Source organism: Barbus barbus (genome assembly GCF_936440315.1).
Source record: "Barbus barbus genome assembly, chromosome: 26".
NCBI lineage: Eukaryota > Metazoa > Chordata > Actinopteri > Cypriniformes > Cyprinidae > Barbus > Barbus barbus.
The window spans coordinates 12491288-12516374 of NC_136754.1; the positions used below are offsets into that span (position 1 = coordinate 12491288).

The following is a 25087-nucleotide window of genomic DNA, read 5'->3' on the forward strand; positions in this document are numbered from 1 at the left end:
AAGCACTTATAATCACACACCCCCTCATTGCTGTTTTTTTTTTTTTTTTTTTTTTTTTTTTAGTTTGGAGGGTTTTCACTCATAGACTTTGGAGAAACCCAAAATTGCATTTTAATACTATTATTTGACATATGCAGTGACGAAAGAAAGATTTCAGGTTGTTAGCCGGCTGCTTGTCTGTAGCTGCCATGCTTGGTTAGTTTTGTCACCCACTCTTTTTGTTTTCCTAACTCTCTGCTCTACAGTAAGGTTGAATTGAGGTGTACATCAGTTTGGGTTTGTTTGTTTGAGTGCCTACGCTTCCATAATACCCTTCTAAGTCACATGATGTTTTGAACAGTGTCATGAGCCCTGTGGCATCACCGTGGTAAAGTGAAAAATTAAAATAGAGAAAAAAAGTGAGAAAAACAAATGACACGATGGTAGCGTGATTTCACAAAGTGTGACTTCCTCAATTTTCTCGATAGAGCAAACATGAAATCTTCTCACAACAACTGTCTGAAAGCAACTTTAAAAGACTTCTGAAGGAGTTTAGCATCAGTGCATCTAAAGAAGAAGTGATACACCATGAAGTGAATATTACTATTAAGTATAGAACCAACTAAAAGCACATAAAGGTCACATACTTCTGGTGGCTGTTGGGGATTAACTAATTAACTTCAATAGCATCATTGTAGTAAAAAGCTACTTCATCCAACATGCACAGGCCTATTCTTTTAAGGTCCATTTTTGCACTACACTTTACTTGCATTTATGCTCTACGCTGTATTGTTATGTAAATGTGTGTGCTACACAGACATGCTTAACTAAAGTTTCTAAGTCAAAAGAATGAGCTTTTGAACTTCTAAAAATAATTTTGACCATAACTATGTACCTTTCGGTACCTAATAAACCCAACCAGTGAAAAATCAAACGTGTTCACCACCTCAACTGTACTCTCTCATACAATTAAAAGTTATTCTTTCTAGTAAATCTGTTCATTTTAAACAGTCCTATCTCTCATATGTAGAGTCGAAAAGCCTGATAAGTTCAGTTTCATTCATTCAGATGACTCCAAAGAGGATTCTGTAATTAATTTTGAGTTTTTCTGTGCTAATACCAAAATTATATGATTTTTTTATGTGAATGAGGCCTATTTTTGCAGTAAATTGATGAATGACTGACTTAGCATTATATACTGAGAAAAATGAAACACAAGATTTCATCCAAAATGCAGCTTTATTGGAGAAACAAGGATGGGACTCCTCACATTTGGGCTGGGGGGGGGTCTGCATTCATCAAGGATGCATTGACTGGATGCATCCCAGCATTCAAGAGGATTCGGTATCATCTGCATCGGAGATGACTGATGTCTCTGTTTAGGAAAGATGAGGGAAGTCACATGCCGGCATTGTTCATGACTGATGAATACAGCAAAGTCACATGGCGAATGAAAGGGCATTTCAAAAACTCCATGAACAGAATTTCACTTCAAATCATATGGTTGAAATGATTGTGTATGTACCTGTAATAATTTCTTTGACCTTTATTTGCCCAGCTGTTGGTAGAGAAATGAGACAATGGAAATGGAAAGAGAGACACAGTAATAAACAGAGAGAGAAAAAGACAAGGGATGAGCACTAATAATAATCTGTCAAATGCATAACATTCATAAACCTAAAGCAGTTTCTGTCCTACACTGCCCTTGCATGTTAGAGGGAAACTTGCCTGTCAGGATGTATCTAGATTGTATGTCCTTTGGGGCAAGGTTATGGGGGGAGTCCTGGGGGGTGCTGGTGTGGGGCAGGGCCCTCCCTACAGGATGGAAAAGCGCAGATGCCCCCGGACTTTACTATTCAATAGGAAAGCCTATAATCAAAACTATAATACATCTTATTGTGCTATTTATATTTTATCAGAATGGAATGGATTAGCACACTGTTTTCCCCATAAAAACCACAGATTTCCACTTTAGCTGAACTAGCTAAATCCAGATGTCAACAACTGCGTCACTTCATCAAGTGTATAAAAAAGGAAAACAGAATGATCGTCTGCTGTCACGTCAAGGCCAAATTTCGTAGTTGTAGGGTGTTTTTAAAAGGGACAGATACAAATCCACATGACCTTCCTTCCTCCATGGAACACAAAAGTGAATTTTAAAGCATATCTTGACCAATCTGTTTAATCTGATGAACGAGAATGAGGACTGGGACTGCATTTCCAGTTTACAAACCTGTTTAAATGTTACATTAAAAAATCGGACTGATCTGAATTTCACTATATCTATGATCCGGTCACAGTGATTATCAGTGAATAATGCAAATTTTAACACTTGAACTCAAAATTTTCCTTGTCTATTCTGCAGAAGAAAAGAACGTCACGGGGGGTTGGAATGACATGAGGGTGTGTAAATGGTGACAGACTAGTGAAACTTTGGTCATCTATCTCTCTGTTATCTCAGATAGAAGGGAAATCTTTCTGTCATCTCCATCATAAAAAATTCTAACTCATAGCTAACAGACACATTCTGTTGATTTAAACAGTCATGCAATGTATGTTCATAATTACAACTTTTTGTGATTAACAGTAACCAAGCAAACACTCAATAAGATACAACCGTCTGACCGCAAAAGCTTTCCAAAGCAGTCAGGAAACTCCCTGATGACTGTCCCTATAGCTTTTGATACCATCACTGCTTTGTTTCATTTCGATTTGTTAAACTGACACAAGCTTTTGGTTTCAATTCAATCAAAGACATTGAAACTTACAAAAGCAGCTCTCACCTGAAAAAGTGTAGGACGACTCTGTAAACTCAGGCACCCTGAAAGTCATAATGAAAAAAGTATAGAAAAAAAATTGCAGTGAACAGTACAAATCTATAGACAATCCCTTTATATTTATCACCCTGACTGTATAAAGGTAGCTGACTTCACATTTCTAGCAGTTTTCTAAGTGTGTTAGGGTAATACTTTCCAATTTATTTATGAAAGTAATTGTAAAATATTATCAAGCTACTACGTGGAATCCTTGTACTCAGTGGTGGTGGTGGAAATGGCCATAATTCACTGGGGGGGGGGGGGTCTTTAGCTTTGGACATTGTGTAGAAATCTGTGATAATGTAAGCATCATTAATGACCCCTTGTATTTAATAAAAAAAGGGAGAAAGAGTAAATACTAATTTAAAAAAGTTAGGAGCACCTTCTGACAAATCTAACCTTCCCATTATGAGGCAATATTTGACACCTTAAAGTGCCTTTGTAAAGTTTTTCTAACCTTATGAAATGTCTCATTTTTATGTCACAATTCATAAATTGGTGTTCATAAACTATTAATTTTTTTTATGAAAACAATAAATTGAATTATAATACTAAGACAAAGTCAGCAAGATTAAGTTACCAGTCAAAGGAAATCAGTAACCTATCAACAAAATTCATCTTTGCACTACAGCGGTGCACAGAAGAACACAAATGTGGCATTTAGGTGTAGCCTCTTTACAGACTGTTTAAGGAGCCTCAGAGGTGGCATGAATGCATTTAAATTAATAATATCCTTGTTATGAGATCAATGATTTGTATTGTATTGGAACAGTAAAGACAAAATTGCTCTGTTGGCTGTGGAGTCAAGACATTTACAAATATGATTAAAAGATGAATATGAGACAAAACTACAGAATGTCACATTTTATTATTGGGTGATTCAACACATACATGTTTTACCAGCTAAGAAGTTCAGCACTTTTAGAGTTTCATTCCTCTATCTGATGTGAGCATAAGCATTGGAACAGTTGCCTCACAGGTCTTTCTAAGTGATCAGCTGTGTCCTGTTGCATTAATTCTTCAGATATTAAAAGCAGGGAATGTGTCGTATCAGTTATATCTATTACTTCTGCATTCTGAATCTTGCATTCGATGATGACACACACAAACCAGGATGAAGATGAGGGAGCTGACTTTGAGAGAAAAGCAAGCAATTTGGATGTTAAAAGAAAAGAGGAAGTCAGTTAGAGCTCTAGCAAAAACAAAGGGCAGAGAAATCAAGAGTTTGGAAACCACCAGCGACACCAGCAACCAACAACGACCTGATCGGCTGAGAAAACAACAGTAGTTGATGACAGACAAATCATAAAAGCTGTGAAAATTAACCCTAAAAGACGTGTCTGTAAAATCACCAACAACTTCCAGAAAGCTGGGGTGATGCTCTGACAATCTACTGTCCTCAGGAGACTTTGACACAGAATTACAGATGCTACACAGCAAGATGCAAACCTCTGACCAGCACCAAAAACAGAAAGGCAAGATTAGAGTTTGCAAAAAAAAAGCACAAAGGTGAGCCAGAAGAGTTTTTGAACTGTGTTGATGGACCGATGAGACAAAGATGAACCTTTATCTAAGTGATGGGAAAGCAAAAATGTGGAGAAAATAAAGGAACTGCAAAGGATCCCAAGCATACAGCCTCATCTGTAAACATGGTGGAGGTGGTGTCATGGCATGGGTATGTATGGCTGTCTCTGGAACAGTCCCTCTCAACTTTACTGATGACGTAATGTATGATGACAGTAGCAGAATGAATTTGGAAGGGTACAAAACCATCTTGCCTACCAATATTCAAGAAAATGCCACCAGATTCATTGGGAAGTGCTTCATATTGCATCAAGACAATGACCCAAAACACCCTGCTAGTTCAGTCAAGGAATTTATCAGGGCAAAGAAATGGAAAGTCTTAGATTGCCCAAGTCGATCTCCAGATTTAAATCCGATTGAACATGAATTTCACCAGCTGAAGAGGAGAGTAAAGGCAGAAACTCCCCAAAACAAGCAACAATTGGAATTGGCTGCATTAAAGGCTGGGAAAAGCATTTCAAAGGATGAGACCAAGAGTCTGGTGATGTCTATGGGTCACAGACTCACTGCTGTGATTGTGCTCAAGGGATCTGCATCTAAATAATAGCTTTTAATATTTTATATTTGCCTTATGTTCAACTGTCCCAATACTTATGCTCACATCAATGAGTGGGATGAACTCTAAAAGTGCTGTTCTTTTTATTTGGTAAAACATGTATGTGTTGAAACGGCTAATAATAAAATGTGACATTCTGTAGTTTTGTCTCATATTCATCTTTTCATCATATTTGCAAATGTCTTGACTCCACAGCCAGCAGAGCAATTTTGTCTTTACTGTTCCAATACTTTTGGAGGGCACTGTATATTGAATTATTTTAATAACTGAATGATACTTTAGAAATGAAACTAAAACCGCCAGTAGGTGGTGGCAAGTCTTTGTCACTGAATCATTCATTTGATTCGTTTAAACGGCTGATTCTTTCAGGAATGAAGCAAGTGACTGTCTTTATTAATGGGTCATTGAATCATTGACTCACTAGATTCGTTCAAAAACGTAAATTGATTCATGAACGAAACACCCGCTGTGTTAGTTTGGAGTTGCACAGCAGCTCAGTGACTTTGTGTGGAAATATATTCATTGACGAAATACAGCAAAATCAGAAAACAGTATAAAATCCCTTTCATTTCCAAAAAATTAAAATCTAACCAGTTGGAACTTGGAACTGACCTAAAATAGACACTTTATACTGTAAATGTATGTATAGGCCTATTTTAACCAAAATTCCTGGTGTTGAATTAATCATGTTATACGTGAACTACCCATAAGATTATGATATAGTTACTTGAAGTCATCTCCTTCCAGCAATTTTCTGTAGGTGGAGATCTCAACGTCCAGGGCAAGTTTGATGTCCAGCAGCTCTTGGTAGGCCAGGATCTGTTTGTGGAGGTCTGCTTTAGCCACCTCTATGGCTGATGTGAGGCTAGCGATCTGTGCCTGGTATTCAGCAACACCCACACTGGACTGGGCCTGGGCCTCTGCTAAACTCTGCTCCAGAGTCATGTACTGAAAACATAAACAACAGTCTCCTGTAAAAACGCATTGTTTTTCCCCTTTTGGATGACTTCAAAACAAATATTCTCCATAGATGGGGGCAAGGGACTAATATTTTTAATGTTCTCTGGAATGCTTTCATTATTTTTTGGTTTCATAATTTTACAACTTTACAATACAGCTTCATACAAAGTGCCAAAAAACTCCACCTAATTCTTCAGCATTTTGATATCTCTTATTTTCAGACACTGAATTTATTGTAAATGATGTCAGAATACTCTTGAAACGTTTGAGTTGACTGGGAAATTTGTTCTTTTGCATCAACTTCTCTTGTGGCATTGGGGCTTTTGCAGCCAATATGAAATGGCTGAGATCAATAAACCACTTCCTATGTCATCTGCTTCCTGTCTCAGACAGCTGTGATTTATTCAAGAGATGTTTATTATATGCTGAGAACCTGCAGTGAAGCGTTTCACACTGCTGACGAACATAGTTTCTCAAGGGAACTGCTACTTTTGAGCACCTTTACCATCTGAACACCGCTAAAAATATCTTGATTAAACAGCACTCCATTTCATCTCTGTCAAAAGTGACTTTGACCAACCTCGTACATCCGTTGTATCTCAATGTGCATCATTTAAAAAGTCAAACACTTACTGCAGCCACAAACCCTTGAAGCTCTAAATTCAGCGTCTGCAGCTCTTTCCTGACTGCTGTGATCTCAGCTTTAGTCGATGACACGGCCTCTGTGTTTTTGGCATTGGTCGTCTGAATCTCATCCATCTAGATTCAAAAGTAGATATAAAATCTATTTAGTTGGGATGCCAAAATGATCAAACATTTAGACAATGTGAGCACTTCCTGTGTGCTGACCTTGAGTTTGTAATACGCCTCAGCCTCGTCTCTGTGTTGCTGCACAGATTTCTCATATTCCATCCGTATCTTGTTGAGAGCTACAGAGATGTCAAAGGACTTCCCAGTGTCTACTTCAATCATTGAGACTGAAGTGTCCATGGTTGTTGTTCCCAGTTTAGATTGCAAAGATGACAGTTCCTACAGTGACAGATTCAACAAATTAGTATAGCATATTAAATGTATAAAATACAATACCTTTTATTCATAGACTACTACTTTAATTCAGCATGCATTAAATTGATCAAAAGTGACAGCAGAGACTTTTATAACTCTACAAAATATTTGTATTTGTATGTGAAATATTTGTATGTGAAACTATATTTAAAATAAAAATTTTCATAAAAATTCATTTGTAAGTCGCTTTGGATAAAAGCGTCTGCTAAGTGACTAAATAAATAAATAAATAAATAAAAATATTTACGTTACTTGCATGCATTTCAGATTTTAATCAACACATATCTTTCATTTGTACCTCCTCCTGTGTTTTGTTAACAAAGTCCAGTTCATTTTTCAGGCTGGAGTATTTAGCATCCAAATCAATTCTTAGATCAGAGGCCAATTCTATGTCCTAAAAAAGGGATACAGACATGTGTGGTCAAAGTTTTAGTTGTCTACGAACAAATAATGAAATTTTAAGTCAATAAGAGATCAGTTTCGATATACATTGTGTGACTGAATGTCATCCTTCTCACCTTTTTCATGGCAGCAATGTCAGACTCAAGTTGAAACTTCACTCCTTGTTCAAAGTCAAGCCTTAGAGAAAATACAAATGTTATTTATATATATATATATAGCATTAAAAAGCTTTTTTATTTTTTAGGAAACACTCACTTAGCCTTCAGTTCATGGGCAGTTCCACGAACATTGTCCAGCTCAATCTCCAGTTTAACAGTGTCGATGGTGAGAGTTTCCAATGTGTTGCGATATTCACTCAGCTGGGCCTCATACTCCACCGTGGCAGTCACAGATGACTCTTGGGACACATCCGTCCCCCCAGTCAGCTGGGACAGCTTGGCCTCCAGAGCTGCGTTCTCTTGCTGTAGCGCCCGTACTTTGGCCATGTATGTGGAAAAGCGGTCATTCAGCCCAGAGAGTGTGTGCTTCTCAGCCGCTCTGGATAGTATCGGGGCCACAGCAGCACCTGATGCTGGACCGACAGCGAGCGCGGCGCTTCCACCAAGTCCTCCTACAGCAACGGCCCGACCCATTGCGAATGCAGGACTGGCAATCAGTGCACCACCGCCACCACCACCCAGTGCCAGTCCTGCACCAGCTCCTGCACCTCCACCAAAGCCAAGGCCGAGACCTCCACCAGCTCCAAAGCCCAGTCCTCCTCCCAGCCCAAGACCTCCACCTAAGCCAGCGCCACCCCCGAGCCCCAGACCCAGTCTTGCTCCACCACTTGCACCAAACCCTCCATATCCCCCAGACATCCTGGAAGAGGCCAAGGAAGTGGAAAAAGCCATGGTGAACAGCTATGGATAAGCACTGAAGGATCAGAGTCTGAACCGAGAAGAGAGTGCAGGCAGGGAGAGTGAGACTAATGATCAATGTTTAAATACACTTAAGGGAGGGAGGGCAGTGCAAAAAGAGACACTCCACAGAGAAAGAATAAGCTGTAACTTGTCTCATTGGAGAGGTATGGCGTCGGTTGTCTGTTAAATTTCAAAATATTCTAACCTGCAGGCACATTTTCCTTCTAGGATGGGTCTTTTTCAGTGAAAGCTGAATGATGAATATCTTATATTTTTTGTTCTTCAAAATAATTTTTGTTCTTCAAAAGTGACATACACATTTACCGTACTAAATAAGATGTAATTCTGAAAACTCCCCATCAGCATTTTGAAATTAGTTTAATCTCTTTTTAATGACTTAAGAATTTCTGTACACGTAGAGTCATTCAAAAAATAAAAAATAAACAGAAATTTAAAAAAAAAAAGGTTTTCAAAAAGGTTTTCCAAATAAACCTATACTTTTTAAAATCTGCTGTCTTTAATTGTGGAACCACAGAACGTTTTGAGCCAATCACCTGAGTGAATAAGTGAATAAGCACAGGACAGTGACATTATAAATGTTGATTTACACCATAATGTTCCACAAAAATGCACCAGTGTTGTTATTGTTGTTATTATAAAATAAAATATAAATATTAGATGAAGTACTTTTTAAAATGGTTGAAGTAATGAATTATTAAAACTGAAATAAAAATCTGAATAGAAATATAATTAAAAAAAATTAAAAAATGACATATAACAAAAGTTACTTGAACCAAAAATTAAAATGAAAGTGTAAAAATAAAAGCTAATTAAAATATATAAATACTATAATAAATACTAGTACATAAATTATTTACAAGCAATTTTAAAGCCATGAGCTTTTGTACCATAAAAAATGACCACTCCATCTTCAAAGATACTATAGGATCTTTACCAGATTCATGTATTTATTGTCAATTGTGGAGTCCTAGAACACTAACTTTACTGTTTTTAGGTCAAGAGTACCATGACGTATGCGTCAGAAAGCTCTCGGATTTCATTAAAGATTTCTTAAATTGTGTTGTGAGGATGAACGAAGGTCTTATGGGTTTGGAACCGCATGAGGGTGAGTAATTAATAAACTAATCCTTAATGGCTAGTAGGAATTTAGATCTGAAATCAATTGAAGATCTGAACCCATTTTAAAACACTACTTATTATAAACACCGTATTTTTTAACAGAGAAAACATCAGACACCAAGGCACAGCTTTTTTTTGCAATGTTGCATTGGGCACTTTCCCATTGAGAATGGGTAGCCTAACATATTTCTATCTGGATACTTTAGATCAGTCATGTACCCTGTGTCTCTCACCTGGTTGCCCGTTGATGGCAACATTGCTCAAAGAGTTGCCCCGTGTATTATCAGTCTAAAGTACTGAGAATCCCACGCCACAAAGTACTGAGAATCACACACCACAAAAACTCACACAGAAACAAAAGAAAACAAAGCTAAAAAAAAAAAAAAAAAAAAAAAAACTTAAATTAGAGACGAATTAGGCAATTTTCTATTAAATTTGTCAATGCCAGCCTTTATATAATTATATTATTACAGATCTCTTGCACAAGGTCAATGCTTGGTATCAGTAACATTAATAAAAAGTGGAATCTAACAGACATCTGCTTGCTCTTGAAAGTCTCAAGGGCAGACTCTACTGATAGGTTTGTGCCTGTTCTTATGGCAGGTGAAGCATACCTTCATTCATTTCGCGAACTCATGACATGCCCATGGCATGATTATACGCAGCTGCTACATATGAGATTGACATTAAAGAAATTAAAATGTAAAATTTAAATTCTAATAGAAAAATTGACTAGCTTCATTTGACGAAAAACTGAACTTGTAAAGACAACTCAATAGTTTTAAAGAATGCGCTCTTTAAAATAAATAAATAAATAAAATCATTCAATACTAGATTAGAATGTAAAGACTCAGAATCAGACAAGAAAATCCCCTAAACAATAAATGACAGGGAAGCAGATGGGGAAATCACACTGTTGTTTTCCTATCAGATGTGGAATTGTCTCTGGTTCAGTGGAAAGATATGACACTCTTTTTAATTTCTTTAAACGTCATAACAGTATGAAATGTACATTGCACTTCTGCCTGGGTTATTTAGAGGAGGAAGAGGTTTTATTTTGATACTTGAGGTTTATTACAAGAGACAAACTCATAGGTTAGGTTAATCCGCATTGGCTATTTATTTAGAATGCTGAAATAATCAGCAGAACTTTGGTGACGAACTTGGTTGGAAGACAAAAAGTACATCAAACTGTACCTCAGTAGTTCAAAAGGCCCCTTTGAACAAGATATTTGAAGAGCTCTCTGCTATGAGAAACAAATGTGAAACCAAAATTGATTCTGAGTTACAGACTAATATGTCTTTTTTTTTAATGCATTTTCAGTTTCATACAGTAGATCCTGAAAGCCCCTTAATTTACCTAATTTTATTTCAAACATATATGGAACATAATCTCTTATGTAATATTGCAGCTAGTTTGAACAAAGCCTTAGGCCTTTTCAGTAAGCAGTGACAGTCAGTAATGAATCAATCAGATTCTCACTGGGCCCTACAGCAGTTTCTAGAGAGATCTGGTCATGTAATAAGATTTGATCTGTCAAGGTTAATATAGGCCAAGGATAAAGATTTCCCAATTATCATCAACATCACATCTTCATAATCTGACACAAAAGAATATTACTATCTCATAACTACACTAGCAGATTTAAGCACCATAGAGTGGCATACAGTGTTAACTGCAAGTGTGATACTGTAATGTAACAGTTTAACAAGTTAATATTGAGAAACTTGCTTTAGATACAATATCGACAGTTAATTTGTTTTTGCTCTCCCAATGAACATAATTCCAAAAAAAAGCAACCACAGTCAAGTCATTGCTAATTAAGTGAATCATCGTTTGAATAGGTTGAATGAATGATTCAATGACTCACTCATTAAGACACCTGCTCTATCCCAATTTGCATACTATCTGCCCTATAGTATTCAAAATTTAAATTAGTGTGTCCCAAAGCGTAGTATGTTGAAATAAGTATTTCAAAGGTACCCGGATGGTTTACTATTTCTGGTGGAAATTTGAAGTGCAGCTCCATGCACACTTTAATGGCTAATATTGCTGGAGATAGGATGCATGTAAATAAGCAACTAAGCAACAGAACTGTCCATTAAAGACGTAATTATAACAAAGTAGTGCGTCCCAAACCTTATTCTGCTACACTCTAAAAAGCATGTTCTTTTTCACAAAAAAGTACATACTTTTAGGGTATAGTATAAGTAGGCGAATTGGAACGCAGCAACACATTGCTGAGTGAATCAATGCTTTGAACTAATAGGTTAAGTGACTTATTCAATGACTCACTAAAGACAATGAATGAATGAATATTCTTGAATGAATCAGTGATTTGAATGAATGACTCATTCATGACTTATTCACTGTCACTTGTCTCCACCTACTGGCATATCGATGTTAACCTGCGGAAAGAGTTATTGAAAAATCCCACTAATGCACAGTGAAAAAATCTAGTGCTGCTGGTCTGCATGCTACTAGCATACTCTACTACTCTTTTCATGTAAATATCTTTGATGTCTTTAAGAAATAGTAGTAGGAGGCCTACAAATAGCATTTCAGCAGTAAGTAATAATAAGTAATTCAGTCCAATCAACACTTAACAATCAACTCTCTGCCAATCAGCTTCAAGGACGAACTGTTGAATATATAAAGAGACAAACACACCTCTACTCATATGAGGATATGTTGTACGCCATGCCACAGCTACACCAGTGTTTTAGCTTTCATTTTCACACTTAGCGAATTATAAAAAGAAAAAAAAAGAAAAAAACTGAGGGTTTGAGCAGCTTTCTGCAGGATAATGTTGCTATGTTTACTTTCTCAAGGTAGGTTGCTGTGGGTAAACAAACAGTCAAACCACAGGCTGGTTATATGTTTGTGTACCTGTGATCAAAAAGATACAGATGAACAACCTTATCACTTTCTCAAAAACATATTCTGACTTCTGTTTTCAGGACAGTTAAATACTTCTGCCACCGGCAAACAGGTGAATATTACTTATCAAATGCAAAATCATCTTGTGAAACAATTAACTCTTTCTTTCTGTATTTGTTCATGTTTACCGCTCTTTTTTTTATAAGAGGTGACATAACATTCTGTATTTCTCTAAAACACTCATATGTGCAACACATGCGCACAACACACAAAAGTGCTCTCTTGGGTGATTATTGTGATGATAGTTTAGTTTCCCCATTGTCATTGTCAATGTCAAACATACATAGAGTTTTCCTGAGAAGACCACTGTGCTGAGGCAGACGAAAACTGCCTAACGGTGATGAACAAAAAGCAGTCACCAGCATCACCAGATCTCTGTCACAATAGTCCTAAAAACAAAGAGGCTGCTTTCCAGAAAGCCAGGCCACCATAAAGAGGCATGCGGTCTTAGCTGTTGCTGTTTAGCTGAGGGGAGGTCAGTGGATATTTACCCTTGCATTGTGGTCATGTCTATGGATTGATAGTGGCCTGTCACTTAAAAAGCATCAGGACAGGAATGCCTCTGCCACGTCGCCGATCCTCCTTCCTGGGCCAGGCTGCTTCCGAGCGGCCCGGTGGTGTGGGCCGCATGAGTGCAACAAGCACCTCTGCACCTCGGGGAGTGTTTGTAGGCATGGCTCCCACCGGAGGAACAAGTAGCCTGGGTACACGCGTGTCCCGCAGAGCTCTGGGCATCAGCAGTGTGTTTATGCATTGCCTTAGAAGCAGCAGTATTCCTGTGGTGACCCAGCCCGGGGATCGAGGCCACCAGTTTGGCTTCGACAGCCTCAATACTTGCCTCCTGGAGTATCGCGATAAAGTTCACGCTCTGGAGCAACTCAACCAACAGCTGGAGGAACAGATCAGACACTGCTTGGATCGTAAAGCCATCAGTGCCGGGACATGGACTGGCCTGAAACAAGAATGGGAGGATGTTTATATGCAGGTAGGAGGATGTTTGACAGGGTTGGATTAATACATCAAGCGGTCACACAGCAAACAAATCTAGTAGAAATATTTTTAACATCCTTTAAACTTTTTTCCCTTACAATTAAAAGATTTATTTTTATTTACTCAAGATAAAGGTATACAATAAATCTATTCTTTTTTTAAGAAAAATATTCTAAATTAAGCTCACTTACCCACTTAAGCCACTTAAGCTACCCCATTGTCAATTTTTGTTTTAAACATAAATTTAACAAATAGAATATAGTTCTCTTTTCTTATCCCAATAGCACAGTTTTTTTTTTTTTTTTTTTAAGTAAGATGTATGGTTTAATATATATGTATATATGTATATATATATATTTGAAATAAATTTTTTTTTTACATTTTTACATTTTACTCACATTCACACAGTGAATGTACAAGCTAACGTATTTCTGCTTTCTCTCAGGTCAGTGAGGCTATCCTGGACAATGCTCGATTTATGCTCCAGACTGAAAATGTTCAAGCCAATGCAGAGGACTTTAAAGACAGGTGTGAGGGTGATTAAAACAGAGCAACAGATTTTAATCATATCACTAGCTTTTATCTGCATCAGATTTCCATCAAATGGTCTATAGTGTGTTTCTATGCATAATTGTGTAGGTATGAGAATGAGCAGCCATTCCGTAAAGTGGTGGAAGAGGAAATTAACTCTCTGTACAAAGTCATTGATGATGCAAACCTGACCAGGATGGACCTAGAGAATGAGATTGAGAGTATGAAGAATGAGCTGATGAATCTGGAGCAAAATCACATCGAGGTGAGATAAGACCAGCTCAACAATTAAACTCTATTTGTGATGGTGATATTTCAGTGGTAAATTAACATCATTTTTTGCTCTTCTTCAGGATGTTAGAGCACTCTATAAGCAGATATCCGGCCATGAGTTTGATGAGCCGGATACTCCTACTGAGACCAGCTTGGACCAGATTCTAGATTTTATCCGCTCCCACTGGGAGAAGGTCATTAAGAAGAACCGCGCTGACACCGATGCCTTCCTTGAGCGCAAGGTAATCCGTAGAACATAAGCCCTTAAGAGTTATTTAATAGGAAATAGACTATTTTCTGTAATACTTGACTCTGAATGTATCACTCTGTGGCCAAATATTTTTGCACAATGACCACCAAACTGTATAACTGACTGTTTTCATTCTGTAGTTTCTTTCATCTCTCATAAATACTTTGAAAACACTTTTTAATGCATTATCAGGAACTAACAGTGAATTAATACATGTTTACATAACCTATTAATCTTTTTCTTGTACACCAAATCCACATATTAGATTGATTTCTGATGGATCATGTGACACTGAAGACTGGAGTAATGACAGCTGAAAATCCAGTTTTCACAATCAGGAATAAATTACATTTTAAAATATATGAAAATAGAAAACTGTTACCTTGAATAACAATATTTCACAATAATTATGTTTTTATATTGTAATTATATTTGTATATTGTATATTTGTGAATGTGCAGCAAGCTGACAGTGTGAACAGTAAGCTGAGTCGAGAGGAAGAGGAGCTTGAGAGCCTGAAGACTGAGTGTAATGATGCTGGGTGCAAGATTCAGAGTCTGCAGGTCGAAACCGAATCTATTAGAGCTCTGGTAGGACCACCTTCTCAAAGCAAAGATCATAAAGCACAACAGTGTTCAATACCCTAGACTGAACTATGCATGATCCCGACAGAAACGAGGCCTGGAGAACGCCCTCAATGATGCCAAGCACTGGCATGACATTGAGCTCCAAAATTTGGGATCTGTTATCGGAAAGCTGGAGGCTGAACTCAACGACGTCCGCAGGGACATCGAGCAGCAGCACCGTGACCATGAAACCTTACTCAACAACAGGATGAAGCTGAAGCTGGAGATTGGAACATATCATGGAATCCTGGATGGAGAGGAAAGCCGATTCTACTCTTCAACGTAAGGCTCATTTTCAATCTGCTTACCACAGGTGAACACAAGCTTCTTCCTCGTTCCTCAAAAGTCTTAAATTCTTAGAAACCCGCCCTAGTTTCAGTTTCTATGATCCCAGACTGATCTCTCAGATCATCACAATGTTCTTCTATACTGCAGTTTCCCCGGTGGTTCTTCAGTCCCTGAGGGACGAACTGATCCCACACCTTCCACATCTGGACCACAAAGCAGTCCACAGACTGAAGGTACTGTTTCCATCTGCAGAATATAGTTCTCAAATGATCTGATTGTATTGTGAATAATAGGCTTAACATTAACAATGAAGATTAAACGTTTTGATGTTTTCTATCAGATTCTAATCCTCCTGGTGCTCCAGAAGAAAGCAAACTGGAATGATATATTTTATTAATCTTTGCAAAAAGCTTGATTTTCATTTGTTTCTCCTCACTTGTAATTTACACCATCTATAGACTACATGATTACTTTGCAGGTTACAAATAAATAAAAATATATGGCAAAAACTGAAGATGCACTCATAAAATACTGACCATTTATTTTTATTGAGCATTTAGCTAAGATTTTATATACAAAGACTCTCCGGTTGTTTCTCTGACACTATAGCCTCTATGATTCCATATTCTAAACCTATGTGCCTGTATCGTATTTTACTCCCACGGGTAGCAAAGCCATAAATGATAGAGTGGGAAATATGAATAATTGACTATGGTCAAAACTGAAGCTCCTTAACACAATAATAACACCTTGCGGTTATAATGACACGTCTATGAAACAGCCACTTAGACATTACTTCAAATCCATGTTATCGTTCTGAACTATCATTTCTTTGTTTAGGAAATCCTCAAATAACAATTTTACTGTATGCATGAGAGAGAAAAAAATGCTCAAAGCTATAGCAAAAGTCCATAGGTTACTGACATTTCTAGTACAAATACATAACCATATTTTTAAAGAAAAATAGTCTTGCATTTACTCTAATTTTACTGAAAATTTATTGAATATTTCATTTAAAAAAACGTGCAGTCATGCAACATTTTAAGAAGTGACAGTCTAAAATAGTATACTAAAATATAGTTGCATAAACAGATTAAAAAAGGGTTATTCATTCAGCAGATACAGCAGATTTCATTTCTCTGGTCTCGTTGGGTCTCCAATGACAGAGAAGCATCCAGCACAGTAACGGGCCGGTTTCTTTGTGTTAGCAGAACTGGCTCTTTTCAGACGAAATCCAAGACTGCTGACCCTCATGTCCTATGAACATCAGCATAGCTTAATATTCCACATACTAACAAGTCTGATTATGCCCCATCATAAAGACTTTTCTCACCTGTGAGTTTACTAGTGTTACACTTTCTGACGGCTGGATCAGTACAGGTGTCTGTAAGATGAAAAACAAATGCATTACACGAGTTACAGTTAGTATTTTCAATACCAGACAGTTCTAATTATACATACTTTTTTCTAAAAGAAAAAAAAGATTCTTATACCTTTTGAAGTGGCTCCATAGGAAAAGCAGCTGAGAAGTTCAGCACCGAGATGAGCAGCAACAGCAGCAGGGCTTTTTTCATGTTCCCAGTCATCTTCAGTCTCATACTAACCGTGAACAGACAAACGCCTGTTCAATTAAAACACCACTCAAAGGGTGGGACCCAAAGCTGTTGTGCGTCACAGAGAAAATTATGGCACAGGGACGGCATTGTATCCTTAAAAATCAATGTTTATTTAAGACATTTAGGAATTACGTGAAAAATAATATTTTAGTCCCACACAAAAGATCTCAGTTAATGCTGTTCCTTCGGGTTTAATGGAAATGTTTTAAAAGGTAACAGGGCTACAGATTCGATACTTGTCCCTGTTGAGCTCTCCCATCTCAAACAGAGGTAGCCGAGGATTATATTCAAACACATACAGAGATGTGATCCATATATATATATATTAGATTTCTGTAAAACGTAAACTTGATTCTCATTTATGTGACAAACATGTGCAATGCTATAAAAAGAGGAAAAAGTACAGCTATTAATAAATTAAAAGTAGAAATACTGCATCACAATTGGAAGTTAATACAAAATAAATCATAAAATATAATCAGCAGAGATTGCAGTATTGGTAATATGAGAAGAAAAATATAAACCGTGTTAAAAATTCACAGTCAGTAATCCTAATTTCAGATATTATTTGAAATTAAAAGCAACGTGTTGAAAATATATACGTCTACACAGTCATAAAACATCATTTGGATATTTTTTGCACAAAACATGATTTAAATGGAACATTCAACACTCATAGTTCAATAAAAGGATGTGAAGCCACAATAATGAATAATCCTGAAAGCACATATCTGACAAGAGTCCTACGTCAGTTTCACTCTCCCTGGTATGTGTGCTGGTTAAAGACAAATTAAAAAGTAAGATATGGGATCGGATGGGTGCACCACAACCCATCCATACAGGATACAGAGCTGGTGATTGGTCATCCCCAAATTGAAAAGATTGACATTTTCTTTCAAATTTAAGAGAATTCAAGTCAATAAAGTGGTGAAATCAAAATACAGTCCCATGTAAAGTGTAAAATTCATGGCACATCTAGCAGATGTTTTGCACAGACACATAAGAGGTCAGTTGCTCACATTAAATTCCCATTAATATCCCAAATAAAATACAATTAGTACTTCTAAGTCAGAAATATTCTTGATAAAATATTAAAAACAAGTTTGTCCTAATTAATCATACCTTCTTTATTATACTCTCCCAATTATGGCATGGGTTAACAGTGGTTAACTTTCACCTGTCTAAAAATCTAAATTGGCTTCCAGTTTAGAGGAATAAAATTAAAAATTTATATGTATATATGATAATATTCCCCAACAACTGACGCTTTAATGGGCCCACAATACACACTTACACACATCTGATAACAGTGAAAAAGTGTGCTTTTTAGCAGAAGTGTGCCCCATTTTCTGTAAATGTTTTCAATGTATGAATTCTACATTTGGTAGTCAAAAAAAAAAAAAAAAACAGGATTACGTCACCATTAAAGGTGTACTGGCATATTTGCTTTAGGCTTTTTCAAAAAAAACAAAAAGCCTGAATAATAGTACCTTTGATACAAACATGTGAAACAAGGGTCACGAATGCATTTTTGTTAGACCACACAGTACAAAAACCTGTTTTTTTTTTTTTTTAAATAATTAAATGTCCTTATGAGCCGAGGGAGAATATGGCGTTAAGCGGGCTGTAAGGGTATACAGCCCACCCCTACCCCGCCTTCATGGCAAACCATCGGTGCCATAAACGTCCAACGGTTCATTTCTGGGTCATACATTTCCATAGAGCTGAGATTGGACTGTCCATCATAACCTCCCACTGCATAGAGTCGACCACAATTGGCCACCAGAGAAATGCGGCTACGTCGAGTGTTCATGGCCACTAAGTGGCTCCACTGATCTGCTACTGAGCTGTACACTTCTGCTCCACTGAGGAACGCAGAGCCGTCGTAACCTCCTGCCACATACAGATTGCTGCCCAAGGCTGCAGCGCCGTGCCGGCAGCGCTTGTTTATCATGGGAGCGACAGGATGCCATAATGCTGTATGATGGTTGTAGTACTCCACCTAGTGGCAGAAACATGAAACAACAAGGCTTTTTTTGAGGCCTATACAATTTCACAATGTTATATTTTAGCATTTAGCAACTAATATCCTGAAAAGACCAGCAAAAACAACTGTGCAAATAGCATCCTGTAAAGTTAATATTGTTTACTTACCGTGTTGAAGATCTGCAGACCATCATGACCACCTGAGACATATATTCTGCCTTCAAATACAGTAACACCAGCAGCACTGCGGCTTGCGCTCATTTCTGTAACTATCGTCCATCTGGTAGAAAACACACATAAACACATGAAATCAGACGCATTCGGATTCCAAAGAAAGCTCAATGACTGTTGAGACAGTCACAGGCCCAATACCAGCGAAAAGATTTTCAATACCAAAACCAATCGGCTGTTGAACACGTCTTTACTTAAAACATGAAATATTAATATATTAATCAATTAAATTATGACAATAAATATGGCATTAAATATGTAAACACTTAACCCTTCAAGTAATAGGTTAGTCATACATTAATTTTACACATCCCTTTATTTAAAACATATAATAAGAATGGTATATAATAAGAATATAACTCCAAGTAGTAGGAACTGAAAAACATATCATTAGCAAAGGAATAAATAATATTAACAGCATTATTATTTGACAGACAGTAGCAAGCTTATTAGGCTGCGTTTATATTTTGTATCTGCTCAAATATTGAAAACTGAGTGAAACAACTTTTTGAATTAAATATAGTTTGGCCAAGATTAAACAAGCATTTAATTATAGTGTGGCGTGTGTGTAACAACAATTGCCAGGTTGCTGGCGCCCTCTGCAGGCTAGAAAGTGTGTCCGCATGATTATTGTTACATTACAAGTAACGATTTCAAATTCAACTGATTTGTATGATGCTAATGTAAAAAAAAGTTTTATTAATGGTCTATTTTACAATATAAAACAGCCTGATGAGCACACATACTATTGCATTATGCATGTTAAAATGGTGGCCAATCATGTGTATTATGCATGTTAGCATATGTTAAATATGTATTATTCAAAATAACATTTTAGATATTCTTGTTCCACATTGTTATTATACATGTAGTTCTTCTTCGTTTTTTTAAACAAAATATTTTCCCTTCCTAATTACTTAATATACAAATGAATGTAAGGTGACAGCCCTACATTAACCTTGAAATTTTCTTGAAGAATGTATGACTTACCTGTCAGTCTCTGGAGAATAGCACTCAACTGAATTTAGAGAAGATTTTCCATCATATCCACCACACACATATATATGCCCATCAACTACGACTGTTCCCATTGCACTAATGCAAAAAAAAGAGAAGAAATACCAGAAGCATCAGATATATTTCACATGTACTCAAAACTCTTTGGAAAACCTTAAAAACTTAAATTCTTTCTCACTGAACAATTAAACAGCTTTTCAAATAAAATATATTTCCTTCATATATTAAATATGCCAAATTTAGCATTTCCTACCTGCGTTGAGTATTCATGCTTGCAACTTTGGTCCATGTGTCAGTTTCTGGGTTGTAAACTTCTACAGTTCTAAGCCGTGACTGACCGTCGTAACCACCAATAGCATAAAGCAGCCCATTCACGACAGCAACACCCACTCGACTGCGGGCTGTGCTCATAGGTTGGCATCGCTCCCAACAGTTTCCAATTGGATCAAATACTTCCACGACATTTAATGAGTCACCTGTGCATAAAATATTGACTCAACAAAACCTGACATGGACATGTTACAGTAACTAGCACATGAGGTTTTTAAAAGGACAGTGTGAAGAAATAGATACCAGCACTATTGAGGCCCCCGACCGCATAGATTAAGCCAGCGATGGATGTGCAACATCTCTGTCGGGTCTTGTAGGCTGGGAGATGTGGCCTTCGCTCTGGCATCAGATGGTAATCTTTTGCCTCATCGACAAGGTCCCTGTTAGGAGTAAAATTCAAATGCATTCCCAAAAATAATTAATCCCACATTCTTTCAAAAGTATTACTTAGAAACTTTCATAGTCTTAGCCATCTCTGAAAATTAGTATTTTTATTATTACTATTATCTACATTTGGAAATGGAAATCAGTGAATCTCTTCAGAGAATTTGTGTTGAAAAATGTTTTCTATAGATTTGGATCATCAAAAATCAGTATCATTTTGGATGTGTTTTGCCAAAATTATGGGGCACAAGTTATCTTAGAAAGAAACTTGCCTGCATTTGTGGCAGCAGCGTACAAGTTCATCTTGTTGGACTCGGTCAGCAAGGAACTGAGGTCGACATAGAGGCAGACGGGTTTTAGACATTAACTCTGGTAACCGTGACTCCCGGTCTTCACGTGAATGCTGTACCCAAGCAAGTACGGCCTCAAACACCTACAAACAACAAGATCAGGTTTTCTCGTTTATAGTGTCTCAAAAGAATACACTCAAAACTATGACACAATGAAAATGTGTGATCTACATCTATTCATTCATCAACATCCTTTCTTGCCATTACAATGTGTCATTAAATGTCTCCAGAGACCTGCTCCTCTGCTTGGACGTTGAGCTCATCACAGCCCACAAGCTCAAGCACCTCCTCCATCCGGAGGGTCAGGAACTCCTCGGACATGGATACCTCCACAAAGTGCTGGTGAACGAAGCTGTTGGCTGCATCATAAAGCGTGGTGCACATCATAGTTTCTGCAAACTGCCGTACACCAAGGCAATTCTTTGGATGCAACCTATAAATTAGGAGCAAGTCGGAACAATGAATCCTCCGTGTATGGGAAATGAATCACTTTAATACCATAACCTGAGAGAGGCCTGTCACGGTTATTACATTAAGGTTTGGGTATGCTTTTTCCAAAAGCAACTATGGTCGAAATTTCGGTCATTACAATTAAACTTGCAACCGTAGTTAAAAAAACAATTATTTGGAGAAAAACACACCTGATTGTGATTATTTGATGTTATCGTTATTATTTTACTCCAGTCTTCAGTGTCACATGATCCTTCACAAATCCTTTTAATATGTTGATTTGGTGCTCAAGACACATTTCTTATTATTATAAATGTTGAAAACAGTTGTGCTACTTAAAAAAAATTCAGGATTCTTTGGTAAATTAAAAGTTTTTAAATTATTTGAATTCAAATAATTGTAATTATTGAATTAAACTTTTTTGTCTTTACTGCCACTTCTGATTAAAATAATGCATCCTTGCAGAGTAAAAATATTAATTTCTTTTGAACAATAAATAAATTTACTGACCCATTAGTCTTATGAAGAAATGTTTTTTTTTTAAACTTCACCTCTGTTGTAAAAAAGAGCAACAGGCATCTTTGACATTTTGAAGCTGCAGGAAACTGGCCCCTATCAGGAGGGCCTGGACGTTTTGTTGGTCTATGGCTATGTGTCCATTGTAAGCAAAGTTTATTAGGGCTTCAAGTGCACTGTTTAGAGGTAAAACAGAGATGAAAACTTGTAAATGTACATTCACAAACAACAAAAAAAAGAGTATGTCTAGAGTTCTCAGTTGTCCCTTTGAGGTTTGTATCTTCACCTGGGGTCCATGCCCTGCATGACGATCTCATCCTGTTTGCATTCCACCATGTCATTGGTGAACATGGCATGAAAGTACGGAATAGAAGCAGCAAGGACTATTCGGTGAGCACTGAATTTGTGCTCTCCTACCTGCATAAACAGACAGATACACAAATCCTGATCAGAAATCATCTCACATACACATAAAAATGTCCTGGTTCAATGTTGATGATTATTGAGTGCCATCAGTGCAATTTCCAATTTCAAGCAGCAAAACGAGCAAAAAATAGATGGATGCGGGCGGATGAGACTGGAAGCTAGACCCATAGAATTTACAAATGACCGCTCCTGCTCTTACAGGAAGAAAAAGGGGGATACTGAAAGTGTACCATAATCCTCAGCATGATCTGTAATATATGTCCTATAAGACAGCTGTTAGTCAGCAAACACATGCATACAGCAGGTCAGGTGAAAGAGATAGAGAGGATTATACAGTGACCCACATAAAGGGCTGATGATGCAACAGTTAAAACACAGTAGCAGATCAGAGACTGAGCACAGCTTTCATTACCTGATGCTTCTCCTAATGCTTCTTTATACAGCAACATAATAATATATATATGCACATCACTCTAAAACAAGGAGGTTTCAGCAAACAACCGCTATTTTTATTCTGGTATAGAAATCTTCTCTGAAAATATGCCCTATTGATCATTGTATATTACATACATATTGTATATGCATGTAATATACAATATATATGCAATATTTATATTGTATAAACACACATAGATATATACACATGCACGTTTACATTTTTAATGCATACATTTTTTTTTTAATATTTTATATTTTTCTTTTCTTCTACATTCCTGTTCATGCAGAAATACTAATGAATTTATGTTCCTGCATTTACTGATGCATGCTTTACTTATGTGCTGTTGATAAATAAACTTTAACTTGACTTAAAGTAGGCCTAATTTGGCATGTTATAATGAACCTGCTGAAGCAGTGGATCTCAACCAGGGAGCCGGGGCCCACTAGAGATTTCAGCACACTTCTAATGGGGTCACAAGAATGTTCACAACAAGCTAAAATGTCTAAAAATGTAGATGTGAACTGACATCGTATTTCTTGTTTAAGTTTATTACCTAAAAATTTGGTTTTGGAAAACCTGTATGAGGGAATTTTAAAAGTGCAATATCTAGACCAACAAAAAGTAACAGAAGTGTATTTTTATTATTATTATATTATATCAACATGTAAAATATTTTATTGTGTAGAAATTGCTATTTGGGAGTTGAAAATAAGTTTTATCCCATTATCATGATTCACGAAAACCCGTAAAAGACATGTAAATTCACTGGTAATGAAGAACATTTGGTTCTTGAAACTTCTGGAACAACAGATCGCAATTTATTGTAATTTTACCTATTCGCAATTATTTCACTAACTTGCTCGTTTAACACATTACCACTTCCTAGTTTCAATAAAGTAGTACCAGAAACATCTTAGTCTACAAAATTCGTCTGGGGCCCTTGGTGTCAAAAAGGTTGAGAACCACTGATGTAAAGGGCTTATAGTCACTCAGTATACAGATTGTAGTATTAATGTGCTTTCTGTATCTGAGAGTCAAACAATTTACAAATATATTTGATACAGAACTGATAAACGAACAGCAGGCAATTATTAGAAAAAGCAACCCTCATACATTCAAAGTCAAACAGCTCAAAATATGTTTGCTGTCACAGGTGTTTCTATTAAACTCACCCTGGCAATATAGCTAAACATTAAACATAAGGAAGTGTGACAACTTCTTAACAGACAATGGAAGGTGAATTTACAACCAAAGTTGTTTAAAAAAAAATCCACAAGTTAAAATAATAAAAGCAATGTATTGTTTCTTCTCCTTGTTTTACTAGTTTATAATTTACAGCTCATGTGCAGCTGATGAGGATGTTAGCTTGCACATGCTAACTAAATAACACTAGGATAATAACTAGCTATACAACATACACAAAAATCAATTTTAAGAGCTATCTGCAATGCCACGCATTAACAAACGACCTTACAAGCTTAAACTTTACAGCTCTTTCTTCTGCTACCAGTGTCTGTACTGTACTGCTAACAGCCTCTCCCAATGCTGACTGCCCAGTGCTACTTGGTTAGCATTTCACTAGCAAATTAAACCACAAAGAAAAGCACAGTACTTTTAGGGTAACGTCACAAAGTTTCCCTTGTCGTCGGATCTCCTCCATCACTGCATATCCACGAGCGGGCAAATCGGCGACAGAAAAATGCATCAAATCTTCTAATTCTTCAAAAATCGTGTCACCCATCGTCATAGATGGACTGGAAACGACACTTTTTGTCCAAACCGAGACGCCGTAGCTTGAGCTGTATAACTCCATGAGTTCCCTATCCTGTAGGGGTCATATACAGCTCAAATCAGATTTATATGGATGTACTGGTACATCACGGCTTAGGTTGAGTTGAGACTACAGTCTCTCACAGAAACCCACGTGACAAGATATAGGCTACTATTTCTGCCATATAAAGATAGTTCAGCCTTTTTAGGACAATGTTTTGCTTGTATAAAATGGAGAGTTTTGTCAGTCACACAAGTATCTGATTATTGCG

The 25087-nt window shown here is 37.0% G+C and overlaps 4 protein-coding genes across 4 annotated transcripts; 2 read left to right on the top strand and 2 right to left on the bottom strand.

The window, feature by feature from the left end:
• Positions 1-1202: 1202 nt before the first annotated feature.
• Positions 1203-8252, bottom strand: LOC306846016 (thread biopolymer filament subunit gamma; the record flags this gene model as incomplete). Its single annotated transcript, XM_079379073.1, has 9 exons — positions 1203-1354; positions 1505-1537; positions 2763-2800; positions 5663-5883; positions 6529-6654; positions 6745-6924; positions 7259-7354; positions 7479-7539; positions 7618-8252. 9 exons carry the CDS (start codon positions 8250-8252, stop codon positions 1311-1313), a joined length of 1434 nt encoding a protein of 477 aa, XP_079235199.1. The 3' UTR covers positions 1203-1310.
• Positions 8253-12629: 4377 nt separating this feature from the next.
• On the top strand, positions 12630-14489 carry LOC306846014 (phakinin-like). The gene is made up of 4 exons (XM_079379071.1): positions 12630-13327; positions 13778-13860; positions 13972-14128; positions 14217-14489. Exons 1-4 carry the CDS (start codon positions 12899-12901, stop codon positions 14394-14396), a joined length of 849 nt encoding a protein of 282 aa, XP_079235197.1. The 5' UTR covers positions 12630-12898; the 3' UTR covers positions 14397-14489.
• Positions 14490-14692: 203 nt separating this feature from the next.
• LOC306845811 (phakinin-like) lies at positions 14693-15812 on the top strand (the record flags this gene model as incomplete). Its single annotated transcript, XM_079378790.1, has 5 exons — positions 14693-14710; positions 14848-14976; positions 15059-15294; positions 15448-15533; positions 15641-15812. The coding sequence occupies 5 exons, from the start codon at positions 14693-14695 to the stop codon at positions 15682-15684; spliced, it is 513 nt and encodes a 170-aa protein (XP_079234916.1). The 3' UTR covers positions 15685-15812.
• A 1192-nt stretch (positions 15813-17004) lies between these two features.
• On the bottom strand, positions 17005-24872 carry LOC306846002 (kelch-like protein 18). Its single transcript, XM_079379041.1, has 10 exons — positions 24658-24872; positions 22467-22597; positions 22216-22356; positions 21449-21647; positions 21137-21297; positions 20724-20860; positions 20404-20626; positions 20124-20228; positions 19071-19182; positions 17005-18918 (listed from the first exon to the last, which is right to left on the bottom strand). Exons 1-10 carry the CDS (start codon positions 24856-24858, stop codon positions 18532-18534), a joined length of 1797 nt encoding a protein of 598 aa, XP_079235167.1. The 5' UTR covers positions 24859-24872; the 3' UTR covers positions 17005-18531.
• Positions 24873-25087: the final 215 nt, after the last annotated feature.